Here is an 18,506-nt window from a genome sequence, read left to right on the forward strand (position 1 = left end):
CTCCAAAACCTGTATGTACCTTTCAGCATTAATGGCGCCTTCACAGATGTGTAAGTTACCCATGTCTTGGGCTCTAATACACCCCCATACCATCACAGATGCTGGCTTTTCAACTTTGTGCCTATAACAATCCGGATGGTTCTTTTCCTCTTTGGTCCGGAGGAACACGACGTCCACAGTTTCCAAAAACAATTTGAAATGTGGACTCGTCTGACCACAGAACACTTTTCCACTTTGTATCGGTCCATCTTAGACGAGCTCAGGCCCAGCGAAGCCAACGCCGTTTCTGGGTGTTGTTTGATAAACGGTTTTCGCCTTGCATAGGAGAGTTTTAACTTGCATTTACAAATGTAGCGACCAACTGTAGTTACTGACAGTGGGTTTCTGAAGTGTTCCTGAGCCCATGTGGTGATATCCTTTACACACTGATGTCGCTTGTTGATGCAGTACAGCCTGAGGGATCGAAGGTCACGGGCTTAGCTGCTTACGTGCAGTGATTTCTCCAGATTCTCTGAACCCTTTGATATTACGGACCGTAGATGGTGAAATCCCTAAATTCCTTGCAATAGCTGCTTGAGAAAGGTTTTTCTTAAACTGTTCAACAATTTGCTCACGTATTTGTTGACAAAGTGGTGACCCTCACCCCATCCTTGTTTGTGAATGACTGAGCATTTCATGGAATCTACTTTTATACCCAATCATGGCACCCACCTGTTCCCAATTTGCCTGTTCACCTGTGGGATGTTCCAAGTAAGTGTTTGATGAGCATTCCTCAACTTTATCAGTATTTATTGCCACCTTTCCCAACTTCTTTGTCACGTGTTGCTGGCATCAAATTCTAAAGTTAATGATTATTTGCAAAAAAAAAAAATGTTTATCAGTTTGAACATCAAATATGTTGTCTTTGTAGCATATTCAACTGAATATGGGTTGAAAATGATTTGCAAATCATTGTATTCCGTTTATATTTACATCTAACACAATTTCCCAACTCATATGGAAACGGGGTTTGTAAAAGAGAGGACACCAACATATAGTTTACATGGACACACAAAATTAGGCACACTAATGACATCACATTCTGTTTCTGGTAAAACATATCTGGTGTTTGAAACAATAAAGTGTAGCTCTTTGATGACAAATAGTTGCAACATGGAGCTTATATTTTTTATGTTGGCCTCACCACAAGATGATGGAAATTGTGTTTGTATCTTTTTCAAAGTTATAATAAAGTTTGACGTGGAGGTTGGAAATGATCAACAGCTGCAGTACTTTGTATTTCTAGTCCTAGGCCGTTGGACGGATCCATGTTTGCTTGTGAGGAGAACGCATCAAGAACAACATTAAACATGGTAACACTTGGCTTCAAATACTCCCATCATCATCATCATTTCTTTTTATTCCTTTCATAAAAATGCATACATACAAGTTTGTTTCTTATACATTTCCATGATCAGAAAGGAGCAGATGGAAGTATTATATTCTTATATTTATCTACCCCCTTTTTTAACACAAATTATTTTAGATGACTTTATCACTGTTCCCTCCACCAACACCCGAACTCCAACATACTTTTACATTTTTCTTTTAAGCATTTTCACAATGACAAGTCCAACCAAAATCCAAAATCAATTTGATATAATGCCAGTTGTCTCTCTTTGTAACCGCCTCCACCTTGTTGAATTTGTCGCAATGAACTTTATCATATTTATTCTGTGGGACTGTGTGTGTGTGTGTGTGTGTGTGTGTGTGTGTGTGTGTGTGTGTGTGTGTGTTTATGGGATGTTCCACAGGGAGGCAACAAGGAGGACTGAGGGAGGGAGGATGTTCTCCATCAGTCAGCGACGCTCACTCTAAAGATGACATTGGACAAGCAAAGACTGGTGAGTTTGAGCTGTTCACATCCCTGTGTGGAAAAAACTGCTGAAAATGTCTTCATTTGCAGGACTGACCTTTGTGCTGCTTAGTCCTGCAGGAACTATAAGAACCACATCCAGATTGAGCTCTTGAGGTCCCTGCAATGTTCTCTACAGCAATGCTTGTAGTTTTCCTGACAGCGTGTTTGTTGTCAGTGTAACGTCTCATCCCTGCCTGACCTGGGTGGTCCAGAACCAGATCAGGGTCCAGGGACTGAGCATCTAACACAGCCAGCTGTGAAGGAGCCTGCGTCCCACAGAGGGTCCACAGCAGAGGTGAGGAAGCCCCCCTTGTCTTCGAGCAACTCCTCGCTCTCTAAGGTGATCCCTAACTGCCTAGAGACCACCAACATCAAAAGTGCCTTCAAGTGCTTCAACACCATCATGTCCTGCCTTATCTTCACCGCTGGCGTAATTGGGAACGCTACCCTATTGAGGATCATCTACCAAAATAAAAGCATGAGGAACGGACCCAACGCTCTGATCGGCAGTCTTGCCCTCGGAGACCTGATCCACATCACCTTTGACATTCCCATCAACATCTACAAGGTACCAGCCTTCTTACCTGCTTACCTCATAATCAACCCTAATTGAAAGCCCTTCTTACTTGTTTCATTACAAGCACTTAAATGGAGTAGCAATGCATTGTGGGTACACCCCTTCCTACCCCAACCCACACACACAGTCTTGAGTGTGGCACTGATAAGAGTTAAAATATCCAGCTGATTGTGAGAACACACACATTGATGTCATGGTGTGTGCGTGTGTGTGTGTGTATGTGTGTGTGTGTGTGTGTGTGTGTGTGTGTGTGTGTAGCTGTTAGCCATGCGCTGGCCATTTGCAGACAACACCTTTGGTCTCTTCCTGTGCAAGATGTTGCCCTTCCTGCAGAAAGCCTCAGTCGGCATCACCGTCCTCAGCCTGCGTGCTCTTAGTGTGGACAGGTAGTACACGCACACAAAAGTCAGGAATTTTGACCACTTGTCCATACACACTTCACACACTGACATCTTTAAAAATGGCCTCCCTGAGTCCATTAAAAAAAAAACGATAAAAAATTCATGGGGCCTATGGGAGGCAATATTTTATTGATTTCAATGCTTTAGAACAGGGGTGTGAAACTCATTTTAGATCGGGGGCCCAATGGAGAAAAATCTACTCCCAAGAGGGCCGGACTGGTAAAATCACGACATGAGAACTTAAAAATAAAGACAACTTCAGATTGTTTTCTTTGTTTAAAAATTGAACAAGCACATTCTGAAATTGTACAAATAATGTTGTTTTTGTTTTTTTTAACAATTACTTGTTGCGGTTAATAGTATATATACTTTATTTGTCGTTATTTATATTTTCTGAATAAATTATATGATAATGTTCATCAGTCATTGGTGTTCATTTTCAATCTATCAAGATAAAAAAAATTATATCAAAATCCAATTACAGTATGTTATTTATGTCGTTTGATCATTTTCATCGACTGATGTACTAACATCATGTGGTTTATTTTGTACATATTTAGCATCATCTACACATTTACAAAGACTTGCTATTGCGACATCCAGTGGACACATTTAGAACAGCTGTTTCTTTCATTCAAGAATTCCAGGTTAATTTTTATACTTAGAAAACTCATCGCGCGGGCCGGATAAAACCTGTTTTCGCGGGCCTGATCCGGCCTTCGGGCTGTACGTTTGACACCCCTGCTTTGGACTCCACAGAGTGAGTCAAATGTCAGGTTATTGGTCCCACCAGGACAGAAACACACACACGCGCAAAGTAAGGAACAACTATCTCTTGGCGCCCTCAGGTACCGAGCGGTGGCATCCTGGTCCCGGGTGCAGGGTGCAGGTGTTCCCACAGTGACGGCGGTGGACATTGTGAGCATCTGGCTGGTGTCGGTGGCCCTAGCTTTGCCTGAGGCCGTGGGCTTTGACTTGGTCACTTTTGACTACAAGAACGTTACCATGACGACCTGCATGCTTCAGCCCAGCACACCATTCCTGACCGTGAGTGTGTGTCGAGGCGGCTATGGGAAGTTATCTGAGCTCCGACGGTTTCTGTTTCAGTTCTACCGTGATGCTAAAGACTGGTGGCTCTTTGGCTTCTACTCCTGAGTCCCGCTGGCTTGCTCCACCCTCTTCTACTGCGACTTTTATGCTGCGACACCAGAAAGGAGCGCTCTGCATGGCGCTGAGTGAGCATCTTAAGCAGGTCAGAACACGCATCACTGGACTGAGCTGTGTGGCGACGATGACTATGACGAGCTTTCCTGGCTGCAGCGTCAGGAAGTGGCCTTCTTCCTGGTGCTGATCTTCGCTCTGTGCTGGTTCCCTTTACATCTTGGTCGCCTGCTGAAGAAGATGGCCTACAGTTCCCATGATGCACACCGCTGTGACCTCTTGAAGTACATGCACCAGAACACAACACCATAGCTCCAACACATTCTGCTACCTGCTTTTTTTTATGACATGTTTTGTTGTCTGCAGCTTCCTGTTGGTGCAGGATTATTTCAGCATCAACATGGCCACCATCAACTCCTGCATCAATCCCATCATCCTCTACTTTGTCTCCAGGAAGTTTAAAAACTGCTTCAAGGTAAACAGAATGAGCACATTTTTGTTTGTGTGTGTCAGTGTGACATCACAAAGAGGCTATAGTGTCAGAGGTCACGAGAAAGGTCAAGACTGAAATATTCTAAAGTGGAAGGGAGGAAGCGGAACATCTAAAGATAGAAAGGATGCAACCTTTGGTAAGAAACTGGTGAGATGTAACATGTCCAAAAGCAGACACACAAGGAAAAGGCCTGATGATGTCACAGTGATGTCATCGTCATCCATCCATCCATTTTCTAACGCTTATTCCCTTCGGGGTCGCGGGGGGCGCTGGAGCCTATCTCAGCTACAATCGGGCGGAAGGCGGGGTACACCCTGGACAAGTGGCCACCTCATCGCAGGGCCAACACAGATAGACAAACAACATTCACACTCACATTCACACACTAGGGCCAATTTAGTGTTGCCAATCAACCTATCCCCAGGTGCATGTCTTTGGAGGTGGGAGGAAGCCGGAGTACCCGGAGGGAACCCACGCGGTCACGGGGAGAACATACAAACTCCACACAGAAAGATCCCGAGGCCGGGATTGAACTCACGACTACTCAGGACCTTCGTATTGTGAGGCAGACGCACTAACCCCTCTTCCACCGTGTCAGTGTTATTCAAATCAGAAGCAGTAAATAAAATAGACTGGACCTCATCATAGTTGACTGGTTGCTATGGAGACATCATAGACAATGATGTCGATGATGTCATCCCTTGAGTATGTATGAGTGCAGAGAAACAACAATACATAATTCCAAATTTTGCATTCTGTGTTCTCTCCTGCAGTCCTGCAGTTGTATGTATATAATATACTGTACACATATTATGTATATATTCGTATATATGTTATATTTTATATCGCTATATTTAGTCTATTTATACCTGCATTGTCCTTTCCATCCTTGCACTTTCCATCATTGCAACTGAGCTACTGTGTTGAACAATTTCCCTTGTGGATCATTAAAGTTTGTCTAAGTCTAAGTCTAAGTCTAAGTTTGTGTTGCTGGTGCTATTCCGTCTCTGATCCTCCCTACAAACACGACCGCTGAGCCATTCTCGGACCTCCTGTGGAGGAGAGGAAAAGCATCATGTGATTGTTATACAAAGTCTCTTAGCGCCCTCTAGCGGCTGTGATCTGTACCAAATGACATAAGGAATGAGGGTTTTTGTTTTTGTCAAATGGCATTCATACAATTCATTTTCAGTAATTAAATATGGATATTTGTATACAATTCAATGACGGTCATATTACAAGTAAATAAAGAATCGATAAAAATCAAAAGTGTAGATTAAAAATTTGAAAGCAAAACGGGTGTTGTTTGCGGGTGGTCACGTGACGACCGACGCGTGACGCAGCACAAACATGCGCGCGCATTGCAAGGCGGTAGTGAGTGAGGGTTTTACATCGATCAGGTCGCAGCTGGTGATCAGCGATCGGGATCCCATGGCGGGAAGGAGGATCCGAGGGTTTTGTGCAGAGGAGAGAGGCGTTGCCTGGTAACAGACTCCGTGACCACGAGGACAACAGACCGTGCGCATCTTCATCATCATCATCACCATCAGCGGTTCAAACCTCTTTATTATTGTTGTAATGTCATGTGTGCCGACTACTATCTTAGACGCCATCTTGTCAGTCCCAGTTGAACGTGTCACGTGATTGATTGAGGCCGCTCGCGAGTCAATGCCGTGCTCGTGCGCCGAGTGGAGGCGATGGATCCGCCCGCTGGTCCTGGTCCTGTACGCGGCCCTGCTGGCGGCCGTGGTGCCGCTGTGCGTGTGGGAGCTGCAGAAAGACAAGGTGAGGACGAGACGTCTCACTGGACCGGCTTCTCACGTCGTGGCCGTCTCCTCAGGTGGGGACTCACAGCAAAGCTTGGTTCATCGCCGGCGTCTTCGTCTTCCTCACCATCCCCGTCTCTCTGTGGGACATCCTGCAGCACTTGGTGCACTACACCCAGCCCGAGCTGCAGAGGCCCATCATCAGGTGACCACAATTGATGCCGACAACGTCTCCATGGCAACATGCTCATAATGACCCTATACCTCTCCCTCAGGATACTGTGGATGGTGCCGATATACAGTCTGGACAGTGTGAGTGTTATCCTTCTATACAACTTTAATAAAGATCAAAAACATCTGCTGATGACTTGACCACGCCCCCCCCCCCCCCCCCCCCCCCCCCCTCCTTCCCTCCCCAGTGGCTGGCTCTGAGGTATCCCGGCCTGGCCATCTACGTGGACACCTGCAGGGAATGCTACGAGGCCTATGTCATATACAACTTCCTGGTCTTCCTGCTCAACTTCCTTAGCAACCAGTACCCCAGCTTGGTGCTGATGCTGGAGGTCCAGCAGCAGCAGCCCCACCTGCCGCCCCTCTGCTGCTGCCCGCCATGGCTGATGGGGGAGTAAGCGAGGGGGCCGGGGGTGCTCATTTGACACGGGTGAAAAAAAACAAAACAACAACTGTCTTCCTGTCCTGACAGAGTGCTGCTGTTCAGGTGCAAGCTGGGGGTCCTGCAGTACACCGTGGTCAGGCCCGTAACCACGGTGATAGCACTGTAAGTCTAACCATAGTGATGCATCGCTACTGACACATTGATGCTGGTGCTGATTCCTACTCAGAGGTGGGTAGTAACGTGCTACTTTTACTCTGCTACATTTACTTAAGTACATTTTGGGATGAATTGTACTTGTCAGAGCAGTTTTAATGCAACCTATTTCTTAATTTTACTTGAGTATTTTGTACTTATATACCATCCATCCATCTTTTTCCGCTTATCCGAGGTCGGGTCGGGGGGGGGGCAGCAGCCTAAGCAGGGAAGCCCAGACTTTCCTCTCCCCAGCCACTTCGTCCAGCTCTTCCCGGGGGATCCCGAGGCGTTCCCAGGCCAACCGGGAGACATAGTCTTCCCAACGTGTCCTGGGTCTTCCCCGTGGCCTCCTACCGGTCGGACGTGCCCTAAACACCTCCCTAGGGAGGCGTTCGGGTGGCATCCTGAGCAGATGCCCGAACCACCTCATCTGGCTCCTCTCGACGTGGAGGAGCAGCGGCTTTACTTTGAGCTCCCCCCGGATGGCAGAGCTTCTCACCCTATCTCTAAGGGAGAGCCCCGCCACCCGGCGGAGGAAACTCATTTCGGCCGCTTGTACCCGTGATCTTGTCCTTTCGGTCATAACCCAAAGCTCATGACCATAGGTGAGGATAGGAACGTAGATCGACAGGTAAATTGAGAGCTTTGCCTTCCGGCTCAGCTCCTTCTTCACCACAACGGATCGATACAGCGTCCGCATTACTGAAGACGCCGCACCGATCTGCCTGTCGATCTAACGATGCACTCTTCCCTCACTCGTGAACAAGACTCCGAGGTACTTGAACTCCTCCACTTGGGGCAGGGTCTCCTCCGCAACCCGGAGATGGCACTCCACCCTTTTCCGGGCGAGAACCATGGACTCGGACTTGGAGGTGCTGATTCTCATCCCAGTCGTACTTATACTTATATATATGTACTTATATACATTGAGTTTAATTCCGATTGCTACACTTATTTATATCTCCTTTATATTTATTTACAATCTCTTGATTACTGCTTGCAGAAATGCATTAGTCTTTTTAGAGACACATCTTCCAGCGGGCACTGTCACATGACTCCGTTTCACCAATCCAATGTAAGCAGAAGTGACGTTGGACGTAATTTCACCGATCAAACGGACCCTGGCAGTCACATGACCACACATCCTTGACCTTTTTTGTAACACAATTAGTGAATGAAGCATACTTTTGTAGTTATTTCCCCATATTTCTGCTTCATACCTCAGATATGGTAATCCTAGTGAGCAGTGGAGAATAGGGAGTGATTATTGGTCCAGAAGATATTTTGCTTTATTCATTATTAATGTGTTTCTTGCCACTTTATATGAGCTTTCCAGCTCATTTCATCATTTAGTATGAGACCTAGAAATGTCGTGTCGTCTGCAAATAATACTATCTTTAAATCCTTTGTAACTTTACAAATGCCGTTTATATAGAGAATGAGAGAATTATATATTTAGCGTTGTATATGTATGTTCGCCTAGCTCTCCCGGTCGGATTAAATAGCTTCTTACCCAGTTTAAGACCAAACCTCTGAAGCCATACCGTTCTAATTTGTTAATTAAGATAATTATAATTAATTGTGTCAAATGTTTATAAGTCCATAAACACTGCCGCTGAACACGGTTTAGTTACCATCTATTGCATTGGCAATTTCCTCCATTATTTTCCTTAATGCTATCGACTAAAAAGAAGCCCTGTTAAAGCGTCATAAGTGACTGTAAAATGTGCAAAGTGTAGTAAGTATTGTCTCTCTGTCTCACACACACACACACACACACACACACACACACACACACACACACACACACACACACACACACACACACACACACACACACACACACACACACACACACACACACACACACACACACACACACACACACACACACACACACACACACACACACACACACACACACACACACAAGTGGTTGTGGTGCAAGTACTGTTAAGAAAAAATCTACTAAATAAATTAGAAGTTACTCGCCAGTTACTCAGTACATAAGTACTTTTTTCACAAAGTTCTTACTTTTACTAAACTAATTATTTGGATGACTGCTTTTCACTTGAATCATATTACTCTAAAAGCACAGGTGTCAAACTCAAGGCCCGGAGGCCAGATCTGGCCCGCCACATCATTAAAGTGGCCTGCGAAAGCCTAGAAATTATGTGCGTACTTCATCTTCCGTACTAAATGTATTTATGGTTTCCATTTTGACTGAAAAAAATGTCATGCATGAAATTGCATATGTTTTAAACTTTGAATATTATTTAGTGCTCATGCACCAAATGTTAAATTTTCATTTGATGTGGCAATCTTGAGGCATTTCACGGTTCGATTCGATTCCGATTCTTGGGGTGACTAATTGATTTAGAATCGATTCTCCATTCTAACTGATTCTGTCAATGTATTATTTGGTTACCGGTTACAAAACCTCCTTTTGGTTGCTGACATATGCCGAGTAAGCGAGTAAACATGAAGATGGCCGAAAAAGGTCTTTTTAAAAATAGATTTTTTTTTTTTAAAGTAGATTTTTAAAATGTATTATTTAAAATTATTAATTAATATAGAGAGGAAATAAATAAGAATCGCAATCCGGATATGAATTCATTTTTTTAAGCACCCCAAATTAATATACCATATTATAATTTGTTTGTAAAGATAATACTTAAATATCTGCTTGTCACCTTGATTTATGATATCCATCAATTTGTATTTACAAAACTCAAATATTCAAATGCATAAGCAATTGTGTAATAATATAATGAGGCGATTATACATTCATGTTTATACATTCACTCTTACAAGCGGCCCTCTGATGGCAACCATAACTGCGATGTGGCCCTCGATGAAAACAAGTTTGACACCCCTGCTCTAAAGCAACAGTACTCTTAGTTGAGTACAATTTCTGGCTACTCTACCCACCTCTGTTCCTACTTCACGATGCTAACTCCAACCTGTCGTTGCCATGGTAACATGGCTGTCAAAGTCAGTCATAAGATGATCGTGTGATTCACTGCAGGGTCTGTCAGCTGTGCGGCGTTTATGACGAAGCTAACTTCAGTTTTCGCAACGCCTGGTCCTACCTGGTCATCATCAACAACATGTCACAGCTGGTCAGCACACACACACACACACACACACACACACACACACACACACACACACACACACACACACACACACACACACACACACACACACACACACACACACACACACACACACACACACACACACACACACACACACACACACTCACTCACTCACTCACTCACTCACTCACTCACTCACTCACACACACACACACAACCTAACAAATAGACTGTGTGTGTGTATAGTTGGCCATGTACTGCCTGGTGCTTCTCTACCGGGCGCTCAAAGACGAGCTGGCTCCCATCAGGCCTGTGGGCAAGTTCCTGTGCGTCAAGCTGGTGGTGTTCGTCTCCTTCTGGTACGAAGGACAGCAACTACAGTGAAAATGTGTCTTCACTTTAATTCTCTGAAGTCAAGCCATGACTGTGGTCGGGTGCTGTGTCTCCAGGCAGGCAATGCTGATTGCCTTGCTGGTGAAAGTGGGCGTCATCTCGGAAAAACACACCTGGGACTGGGCCAGTGTGGAGGCGGTGGCCACGGGTTTACAGGTGAGGACAAACTATTTGTTTTATTGTCTCAATGCTGCCTTATTTTTATTTTTATTTTGCTGCTTTCAATGTTTGTGTTTTTGTGCCAATTCAGGACTTCATCATCTGCATAGAAATGTTCCTGGCAGCCATTGCTCACCACTACACCTTCACCTATAAGCCCTACGTGCAGGTACACACACACACACACACACACTCACACACACACACACACACACACACACACACACACACACACACACACACACACACACACACACACACACACACACACACACACACACACACACACACACACACACACACACACACACACACACACGCACACACACACACACACACACACATTCTTGTATTTGTTATCTTCTTGAGACCTCCAAATAATGCCTATCTCTTTAGGATCACCCTTTCTACATATATAAAGATTTGTATTTACAACATTAATAATATATACATACTATACATTTATAAAAAAAGCTTGGTGTGAAAAATGAGTTGGAATTTCACAAGAAAAAGGTCACAATTTCACAAGAAAAACTTTTTTTGGCAGTATTATAATAAAAGTCGTAATTTTACTCAACGCAAGTCAAAATTTTACAAGAAAAACTGAACATTTGTGCAATATCATGATCAAAGTTGGAATTTTACTCAATAACAGTCGCAATTTTACAAGAAAAGCTTAAAATTTTGGCAATTTTATGAAGAGTCGTAATTTTACTCGATAAAAGTCACAATTTTATCAGAAAACTTTATAATTTTGGCAATATTATAATATTTTGAATTTCACTTTGCAAAATTATGACAAAAGTCATAATTTTACTCAAAACATGTCCCTATTTTACAAGAAGAACAAAAAAATTGGCAATATTGTGATAAAAGTCAGAATTTTATGACAAATGTCACCATTTTGCATTAAAAAGTTATAATTTTACATGAAAGTCATAATTTTACTAGAAAATATTGCAATATTACAGAAACAAAAAGAATGACAAATTGAAAAAGAAAAATAAGAAAAAAGTTGACACATTGTGAGAAAAAGACTGCTTTTAGTTCATTTATTTGTTTTAATTTTTTGTTTGTAATTGGTTTTTAATCTTCATTATTTATTTCGTTATTACAGTATGCATATAAATAAATATACATATTTATTTTATTTCTTTAATTTTGGCCAGAGGGGGCACATTTAAATTTCTTACACACACACAGGTTATTTCATATGTTCACCAGAGGGGCAGCACTTTTAAAACCGACACACAGTCAATTTGAAAAATCCCTCCTTTTTGGGACTGTCACGCCAATTTTCTTCCCATCACAAAAACCTTCCTAACCCCCATTTACTTCCGGGGTCATTTCCGCTTACGTCAGTTCCTCTTACGTCATTGACAGCGATCGATAGCACTTCGTTTGACTCTTTTTTATAATACAGCGTTAACAAAACGTCTGAATTATCAACAATAATGTTGATTTAAAGTACAGACATTTAACATTATATATTAATTAATATTACTGAAATGTTTCAACAATGATGTTGATTTAAAGTACAGACATTTAACAGTATTATATATTAATTAATATTAGTGAAATGGTTTCAACAATAATGTTGATTTAAAGTAGTACAGACATTTAACAGTATTATATATTAATTAATATTTTTTGCACGTTACCACGAAGACAGAAGTTCGCAGCAGCGGCCCTAACACTCCGCTTGAAATGTTGCGAAGCCTGCTGGTGTTTGACATAAGTCCCCTGGGACGGATAAAGACGAATATCATCCAGTGACACCACCATTTTCAGGAGATTTGGATTTATCGATCGCTGGCAATGACGTAAGAGGAAATGACGTAAGTAAGAGGAACTGACGTAAGCGGAAATGACCCCCGGGAGTAAATGGGGGTTAGGAAGGTTTTTGTGATGGGAAGAAAATTGGCGTGACAGGACCACCCTCATTTGGATAGATTTCACCACCAGGGGTGCAAATGAGACATTCTCTATTAGATGAAATGGTTTTCCGTATTGGGACCATGATTTACGTCTTGTTTACCGGTCCTCATATGGAAGGTACTTTTCCTTGTTGATGTCTCAAGAAGGGTAGAAATACAAGAACACACACACACACACACACACACACACACACACACACACACACACACACACACACACACACACACACACACACACACACACACACGGTAAGTATAGCTTTAAAAAGGTCTTGTTTTAGGAGGCGGAGGAAGGAACGTGCTTCGACAGCTTTCTGGCCATGTGGGACTTCTCGGACATCAGAGCTGACGTCACGGAGCAGGTCCGGCATGTTGGTGAGTGTTAAGATCCACACCGATTGAAAAAAAACACAACAACTCATTCATCCGACATCTTACCTGTCCGCACCAGGTCGCACCTTCCTGGGTCGTCCCAACAAGATGTACTTCGGTGCAGTGGCCCGCCCTGAGCACAACGAGCACACTGGCCTCCTGACGGGCGGCTCCCAAGACCCTGTCGCCGTGGCAGCCGCGTCCATGCCCTCCTCGCCGTCCTCTACTGGGCGTTACCAAGGCCTCGGACACACCCCCACTCCGCACTCCATCTCGGCTCCGGCAGGATTCACTTCAGCATCTTGGGAGGACGACAGTGAAAAACTCTCCATCGTAGGGTTGCGGGCATGTCCTGCTGCACACAGGGGGCGGGGCCCTTTTTTGTGTACCGACTGTAAATATTAATAACTCCACTCCTGATAAAAATCTTTCAAAGAATTGCAAGAATGCGCTTTTAGAGCTTCAAAATGCAAAAAGAAAAACTGCCTTTTTAGGGCAAAATTGGCAGAAAAATGTGGATTTGATGTAATTCTGTGTCAATTATTCACACTCTTATGACCACCTGATGGCAAATCTAAATCCAATTGAGAACATTTAGGTATTAGCCTAACATTGGGACGGCGTGGCTCGGATGGTAGAGCGGCCGTGTCAGCAACTTGAGGGCTCCAGGTTCAATTCCATCTTCCGCCATCCTAACCACGGCCATTGTGCCTTGGCCAAGACACTTCACTTACCTTTCTCCCAGTGGCGCCTACACTGGTGTATGAATGTGCAGGACTCCCTGGGGAAAAATTTATTATTTATCTCAATGGGACCTTTCCTGGGTAAATAAAGGTTAAAAAAACATTCTCAGTAGCCTCTTGGAAATACCTCAGGCTAAACTTGTTAAGGTTTTGATAAGCGAATCATCACTGACTGTTCTCTTAACACTTTTATAATTCTGTTGTGTAAACGTCTTCACTTTTTTATGAGCTTCTGATCAATGATTGACTATTTCAATTCATCCTTTTGAATTATTTGCCTGCTCAACATTTTGGTTCCCCCATTTCTTCTTTTGGCATTTTGAAGCTTTCTTGGAATCTTTTTACGATCCAACAGTGCAAAATGCACAATCTTGTTGTCAGGCTTGTCACTGACAATGTGGTTATGTTTTGTTTTTTTCTCTGTGTGTTTTATTTCCTGTCAGCGCTCTTATTTTTGTTCAGTTTCCTGCTTGTCTCCCCGAGCGCTGTTTCCTCTCAGCTGCAGCTGATTGGCACCTGGGCACACCTGGTGTCAATCAGCCGGCTGCTATTTATACTTGCCTCACCCTCCAGTCATGGCTGGAGTATTCTGTCAGGAAGTGGGGGTGACGAACCCCAAGATGCAGAGATGGCAGGCTTGATACAGGAAGACATGATTTTTAATGTCCAATAAATGCAGAAAAAAACAGGAACCAGGAAACAAGAAAACAGGTGAACTGGAAACAGCGAACAGGAACCAGCAAACAGGAAACAAGAAAACTGGAGACAGCAAACAGTCCCCACACAGCATAGGTAACAGCTTACAATACTCCAGCCCTGACTGGAGGGCGAGGCAAGTATAAATAGCAGCTGGCTGATTGACACCAGGTGTGCCCAGGTGCCAATCAGCCGCAGCTGAGGGGAAACTGCGCTTAGGGAGACAAGCAGGAAACTGAACAAAAATAAGAGCGCTGACAGGAAATAAAACACGCAGAGGAAAACACAAAACATAACCAAACTGTCAGTGACAAGCCTGACACTTGTAATTTTTATAACTGGTTTTAAAAACTTTCATCAGGACTTACACAGGTTAAAAAAAATAAATAGAATATCGTGCAAAGATTCGTTAATACTAGCAATTAGATTTGCAAGCTGAAACTAATATATGACATAGGCTCATAACACGTAACTCGATATATTTTAAAGATGTATTTTGATCTAATTTTGATTATGGCTTACCTTGTGAAACCCTCGAATTGAAAATGTTGTGTTTTCAAAAACTGTAAACCATGATCAGCAAAATTAAAACACTGACATATTTCACTTTGCAATGTCTTTATGTCACATATTAGTTTTATATATGAAGTTAAATTGCTAAAATGAAGGAACTTTTACACAATATTTTATATTGTTTTTGTTTCACCTTTATGTAAAGCCAATACAACTACTGTATAAACATTTTTATTAGGCCTGTGTAAGTTCCGTGGACCCCGACTTAAACAAGTTGAAAAACCTATTTGTGTGTTACCATTTAGTGGTCAATTGTTTGGAATATGTACTGTACTGTGCAATGTACTAATAAAAAAGCTTCAAAGCTTCCTTTAACACCGCAATTTTTTGTAACACGCATACTCCCGACTTCCTCCATTACGTAGTGTGGGGAAATGTAATGGTATTCTGTTACTGTTGAACCACAAGCTCCAAAATAGCGATCAGAAATGCACAAATAAAGGACATTATGGTAATCTCAGATCCACAGCCATTACAAGTTGTCCTCCTGACAAGACAAGACCATTTTTATCTTCGATCGCCCAGAGACGACATAATTGGAGCGTGCTTTACCGCTTGCAGACGAGGAGTTTTACGTCTGTGTTTAAATTACGGTGTAGTGCATTGATAACATGAAATGTAAATTGTTACATTAACTGCTGAAGTAAGATGGAATAAAAGATCAGCAGAAAAAAAAAAACGGTAGACAGGAAGTCTTGACTCAATTATTTATCAGAGACTTTTGTCAAAACATGTCAATACACCTTTTCTCATACCAATCACCAGCATCACAATAATAGCACTACGCGTCAAATCCGGTCTAACTACCATAACAAAATAAAAAATTGTGCTTTGTCAAATATTTTTTATAATGTAATCGCTGACATGTCTACCTAAATAAATATTTTCTGGCAGATTAAAAAAAAAAAGTGTATGTTCTTTTATATCATGTCCTGATTAATAGTCTGCCATTGCAGAATGTTTAGCAGGCTGAATATTACCTTTTATTAATATAGAGAGAAGTTTAAAACATTGTCATTCAGAGATATGAATACCGTCAATTTGTACAACATATAATGTACAGAATATCAGAAGCATTTATTCAGGTAGAAATATCACAGATTACATTACCAACCATCTTTGACAATCAAACCATGATTGTTACAATCCACATTGTGTGTTTTTAATGTTTGAAACTAGTATCTACACATGGAAATTTAGCTCCTCTCCTCTGAATGCAAGTGCTCCTGCAGCAGGAATACAAATGTTGTATTCCCACAAAATCGGGCAAGACACCAATGCACTGCAGGTCATTTTTTTCATTGTCATTAAAAGCGTATTCATGTTTTTTTGTGCTAAGCTGTTTAAAAAAGCATAATGGGTTTAAAAAAAAACATTTCATTCAAGCAAACTAATTGTCCAGTCATGGCATTAAAACTTGAAAATTAACTGTCTAGGGTACACTTATTAATTACGAAAATGTATATTTATATGTTATTAATCACTATTAATTGTAAGTTAACTATGAAAGGGCGATTAATCTCAGATTAAGAATTTAAATCATTTGACAGCTCTAATTTTTATACATATCTATTAAGGGTGTAAAAATTAATCGGTACAAAGTGATAACCAATTTATAACCAATCTATATGTAATATGGATTGGTCGATGTCCAGTTGGAAAGTCATGAATCGATTGGTTGTACATCTGAAACAAAATATGGCCGCTCTAATCTCGTGAGACGTCTGTGATGACATAATACGAGAGTACTGTTGTCGTTTGTGACTGACAACTACAGAGCAACATGGCACACAGTAATTCTGATTGACTTACCAAAAGAACCATTCACAGACCAATCCATAAATTATTGTGCCTAAATCGAGCCAACAACGGAAGGCACCACGCACAGTAAACTCATCAGAAGCAACCTAAGGCTGGTCTTTGCGTCTTTATTGTTCACACACACACCTCAGCGCCGTGTTGTCAATTTAGCGACTTTCTCGCTAAATCTAGAATCTTTCCAACTCCTCTTATTCACTTTCTTTCTCATAAGCAACCAGCGACAAATCTAGCAACTTTTTTGGATGTTTGGAGACATGAAAGCGCGTACACTCCTAATGTCCTCAACGCTGTGAGCCTTTCTTGTCTACTGAATGTCTGCTCTTAGACAGCTTGTACCGAAAACACATTTCGTTGTACATTTAAATGCAATGACAATCAAGTCCATTCCAGTCCAAACAGAGGGGAGAAGCACACCCATTCTTGCTAAGCTGCCGCTGATTCTGCCTTGGTTGAGATGCAAATGTTTCATCACTGTCACGCTTCCAATAAAAACAAACCTATCGTTCATGTCAATGAGCCAGTCAATAGATTTGGTTCGTTTGGGAATATCACAACCCTTCAGTCTTTTGATGAAGTTTGATACTCTAACGTTTAACGATGTAGAACAAAGAAAAATACAACTAAACTAAGAATCAACGGAAGATAATCATAATTTGCATTTTTTAACTCGCACATCATATTTTCTTTTCTTCAAGTTAATGGAGTGCAATGCCTTAAAGTTAATAGTTCTACTATTTGCTAATAATCAATACAGGAACCACCTGTTTTGTATGTGTCTATTTAAAAAATAAACACATGACATTGTTCTGACATGATACATGATACGTTTTAATTTTCCATCTGCATCGAATTGTAATGTATTTAAAAGTATTGTTAGTGAATCGTATCGTAACCCATGTATCAAGAAGCGAATCACCATTTAAGGTAGATATGCACACCCCTAATATCTGTGTACTTAAAGGGGAACTTCCCTTTTGGTGGAATTTTGCCTAACGTTCCCGATCATGAAAGACATGACGATGAATGGATTTTTAAAAATGCATTCTAAATAAGAAATTAATGCGATCAAAAGTCTGCTTACAACAAAGCCTATAGGAGCCGTTCGTTTCTGCCTATAGAGCACCTAAAGCATCCAAACACCTCCATTAAGGTTTTATATACATGATGTAAGTATATATGTAATGTAGTAAAGGGCACATTTATAATAACATTTAAAATTCACGTTTTATGATCATTTCAAGCATCACAACGTTTGCTTTTTTTTCATCACTGATTTCTGCTCACTGCAGACTTTATGAAAGCCAACAAACATAATAAACATAACTTACTGTGCAATGTCTGCTCTCATTAGGATGCCGACTGCTAGGATGTTCATATATTCCCATTTAGATGAAGAATGACTCATAATCCTCTCAAAGAAACGGGGGGCCGGGGGGAACAAGTGCTTTTCGTTTCTTTCTCGCCAGTTCTAGGTCCTAAAAGGCTGTCAATATGTACCAATTTGTCGGATTATGTTCTCAGCCATCTACTTTTCAGGTGAGATGCATGATTTATGATCTACAATAAACTTCCAAGGAGCAGGGAAGGGAGGAAACAGCAGACCAC

The 18,506-nt window shown here is 41.9% G+C and overlaps 1 protein-coding gene and 1 pseudogene across 1 annotated transcript; both read left to right on the top strand.

Annotated features, from left to right (window-relative positions):
* The first annotated feature begins 1,859 nt into the window (after window positions 1-1,859).
* LOC133661266 (endothelin receptor type B-like) lies at window positions 1,860-5,434 on the top strand (annotated as a pseudogene).
* Window positions 5,435-5,824: 390 nt separating this feature from the next.
* Window positions 5,825-14,291, top strand: LOC133662796 (transmembrane protein 184C-like). Its single transcript, XM_062066956.1, has 11 exons — window positions 5,825-6,314; window positions 6,370-6,500; window positions 6,571-6,607; window positions 6,715-6,920; window positions 6,999-7,073; window positions 10,135-10,228; window positions 10,454-10,566; window positions 10,657-10,756; window positions 10,851-10,928; window positions 12,978-13,071; window positions 13,148-14,291. The coding sequence occupies exons 1-11, from the start codon at window positions 6,198-6,200 to the stop codon at window positions 13,471-13,473; spliced, it is 1,371 nt and encodes a 456-aa protein (XP_061922940.1). The 5' UTR covers window positions 5,825-6,197; the 3' UTR covers window positions 13,474-14,291.
* The last annotated feature ends 4,215 nt before the right edge of the window (window positions 14,292-18,506 follow it).

This window comes from Entelurus aequoreus, linkage group LG12 (genome assembly GCF_033978785.1).
Source record: "Entelurus aequoreus isolate RoL-2023_Sb linkage group LG12, RoL_Eaeq_v1.1, whole genome shotgun sequence".
Taxonomy (NCBI): domain Eukaryota; kingdom Metazoa; phylum Chordata; class Actinopteri; order Syngnathiformes; family Syngnathidae; genus Entelurus; species Entelurus aequoreus.

What these genes read in the sequence shown, in the direction of transcription:
- LOC133662796 (XM_062066956.1), top strand. Translation starts at nt 6,198, where the DNA reads ATGCCGTGCTCGTGCGCCGAGTGGAGGCGATGGATCCGCCCGCTGGTC. An exon ending in CCGCCATGGCTGATGGGGGA is followed by an intron (nt 6,921 to 6,998) that starts GTAAGCGAGGGG and finishes CTGTCCTGACAG; the next exon opens with AGTGCTGCTGTTCAGGTGCA. An exon ending in GTAACCACGGTGATAGCACT is followed by an intron (nt 7,074 to 10,134) that starts GTAAGTCTAACC and finishes GATTCACTGCAG; the next exon opens with GGTCTGTCAGCTGTGCGGCG.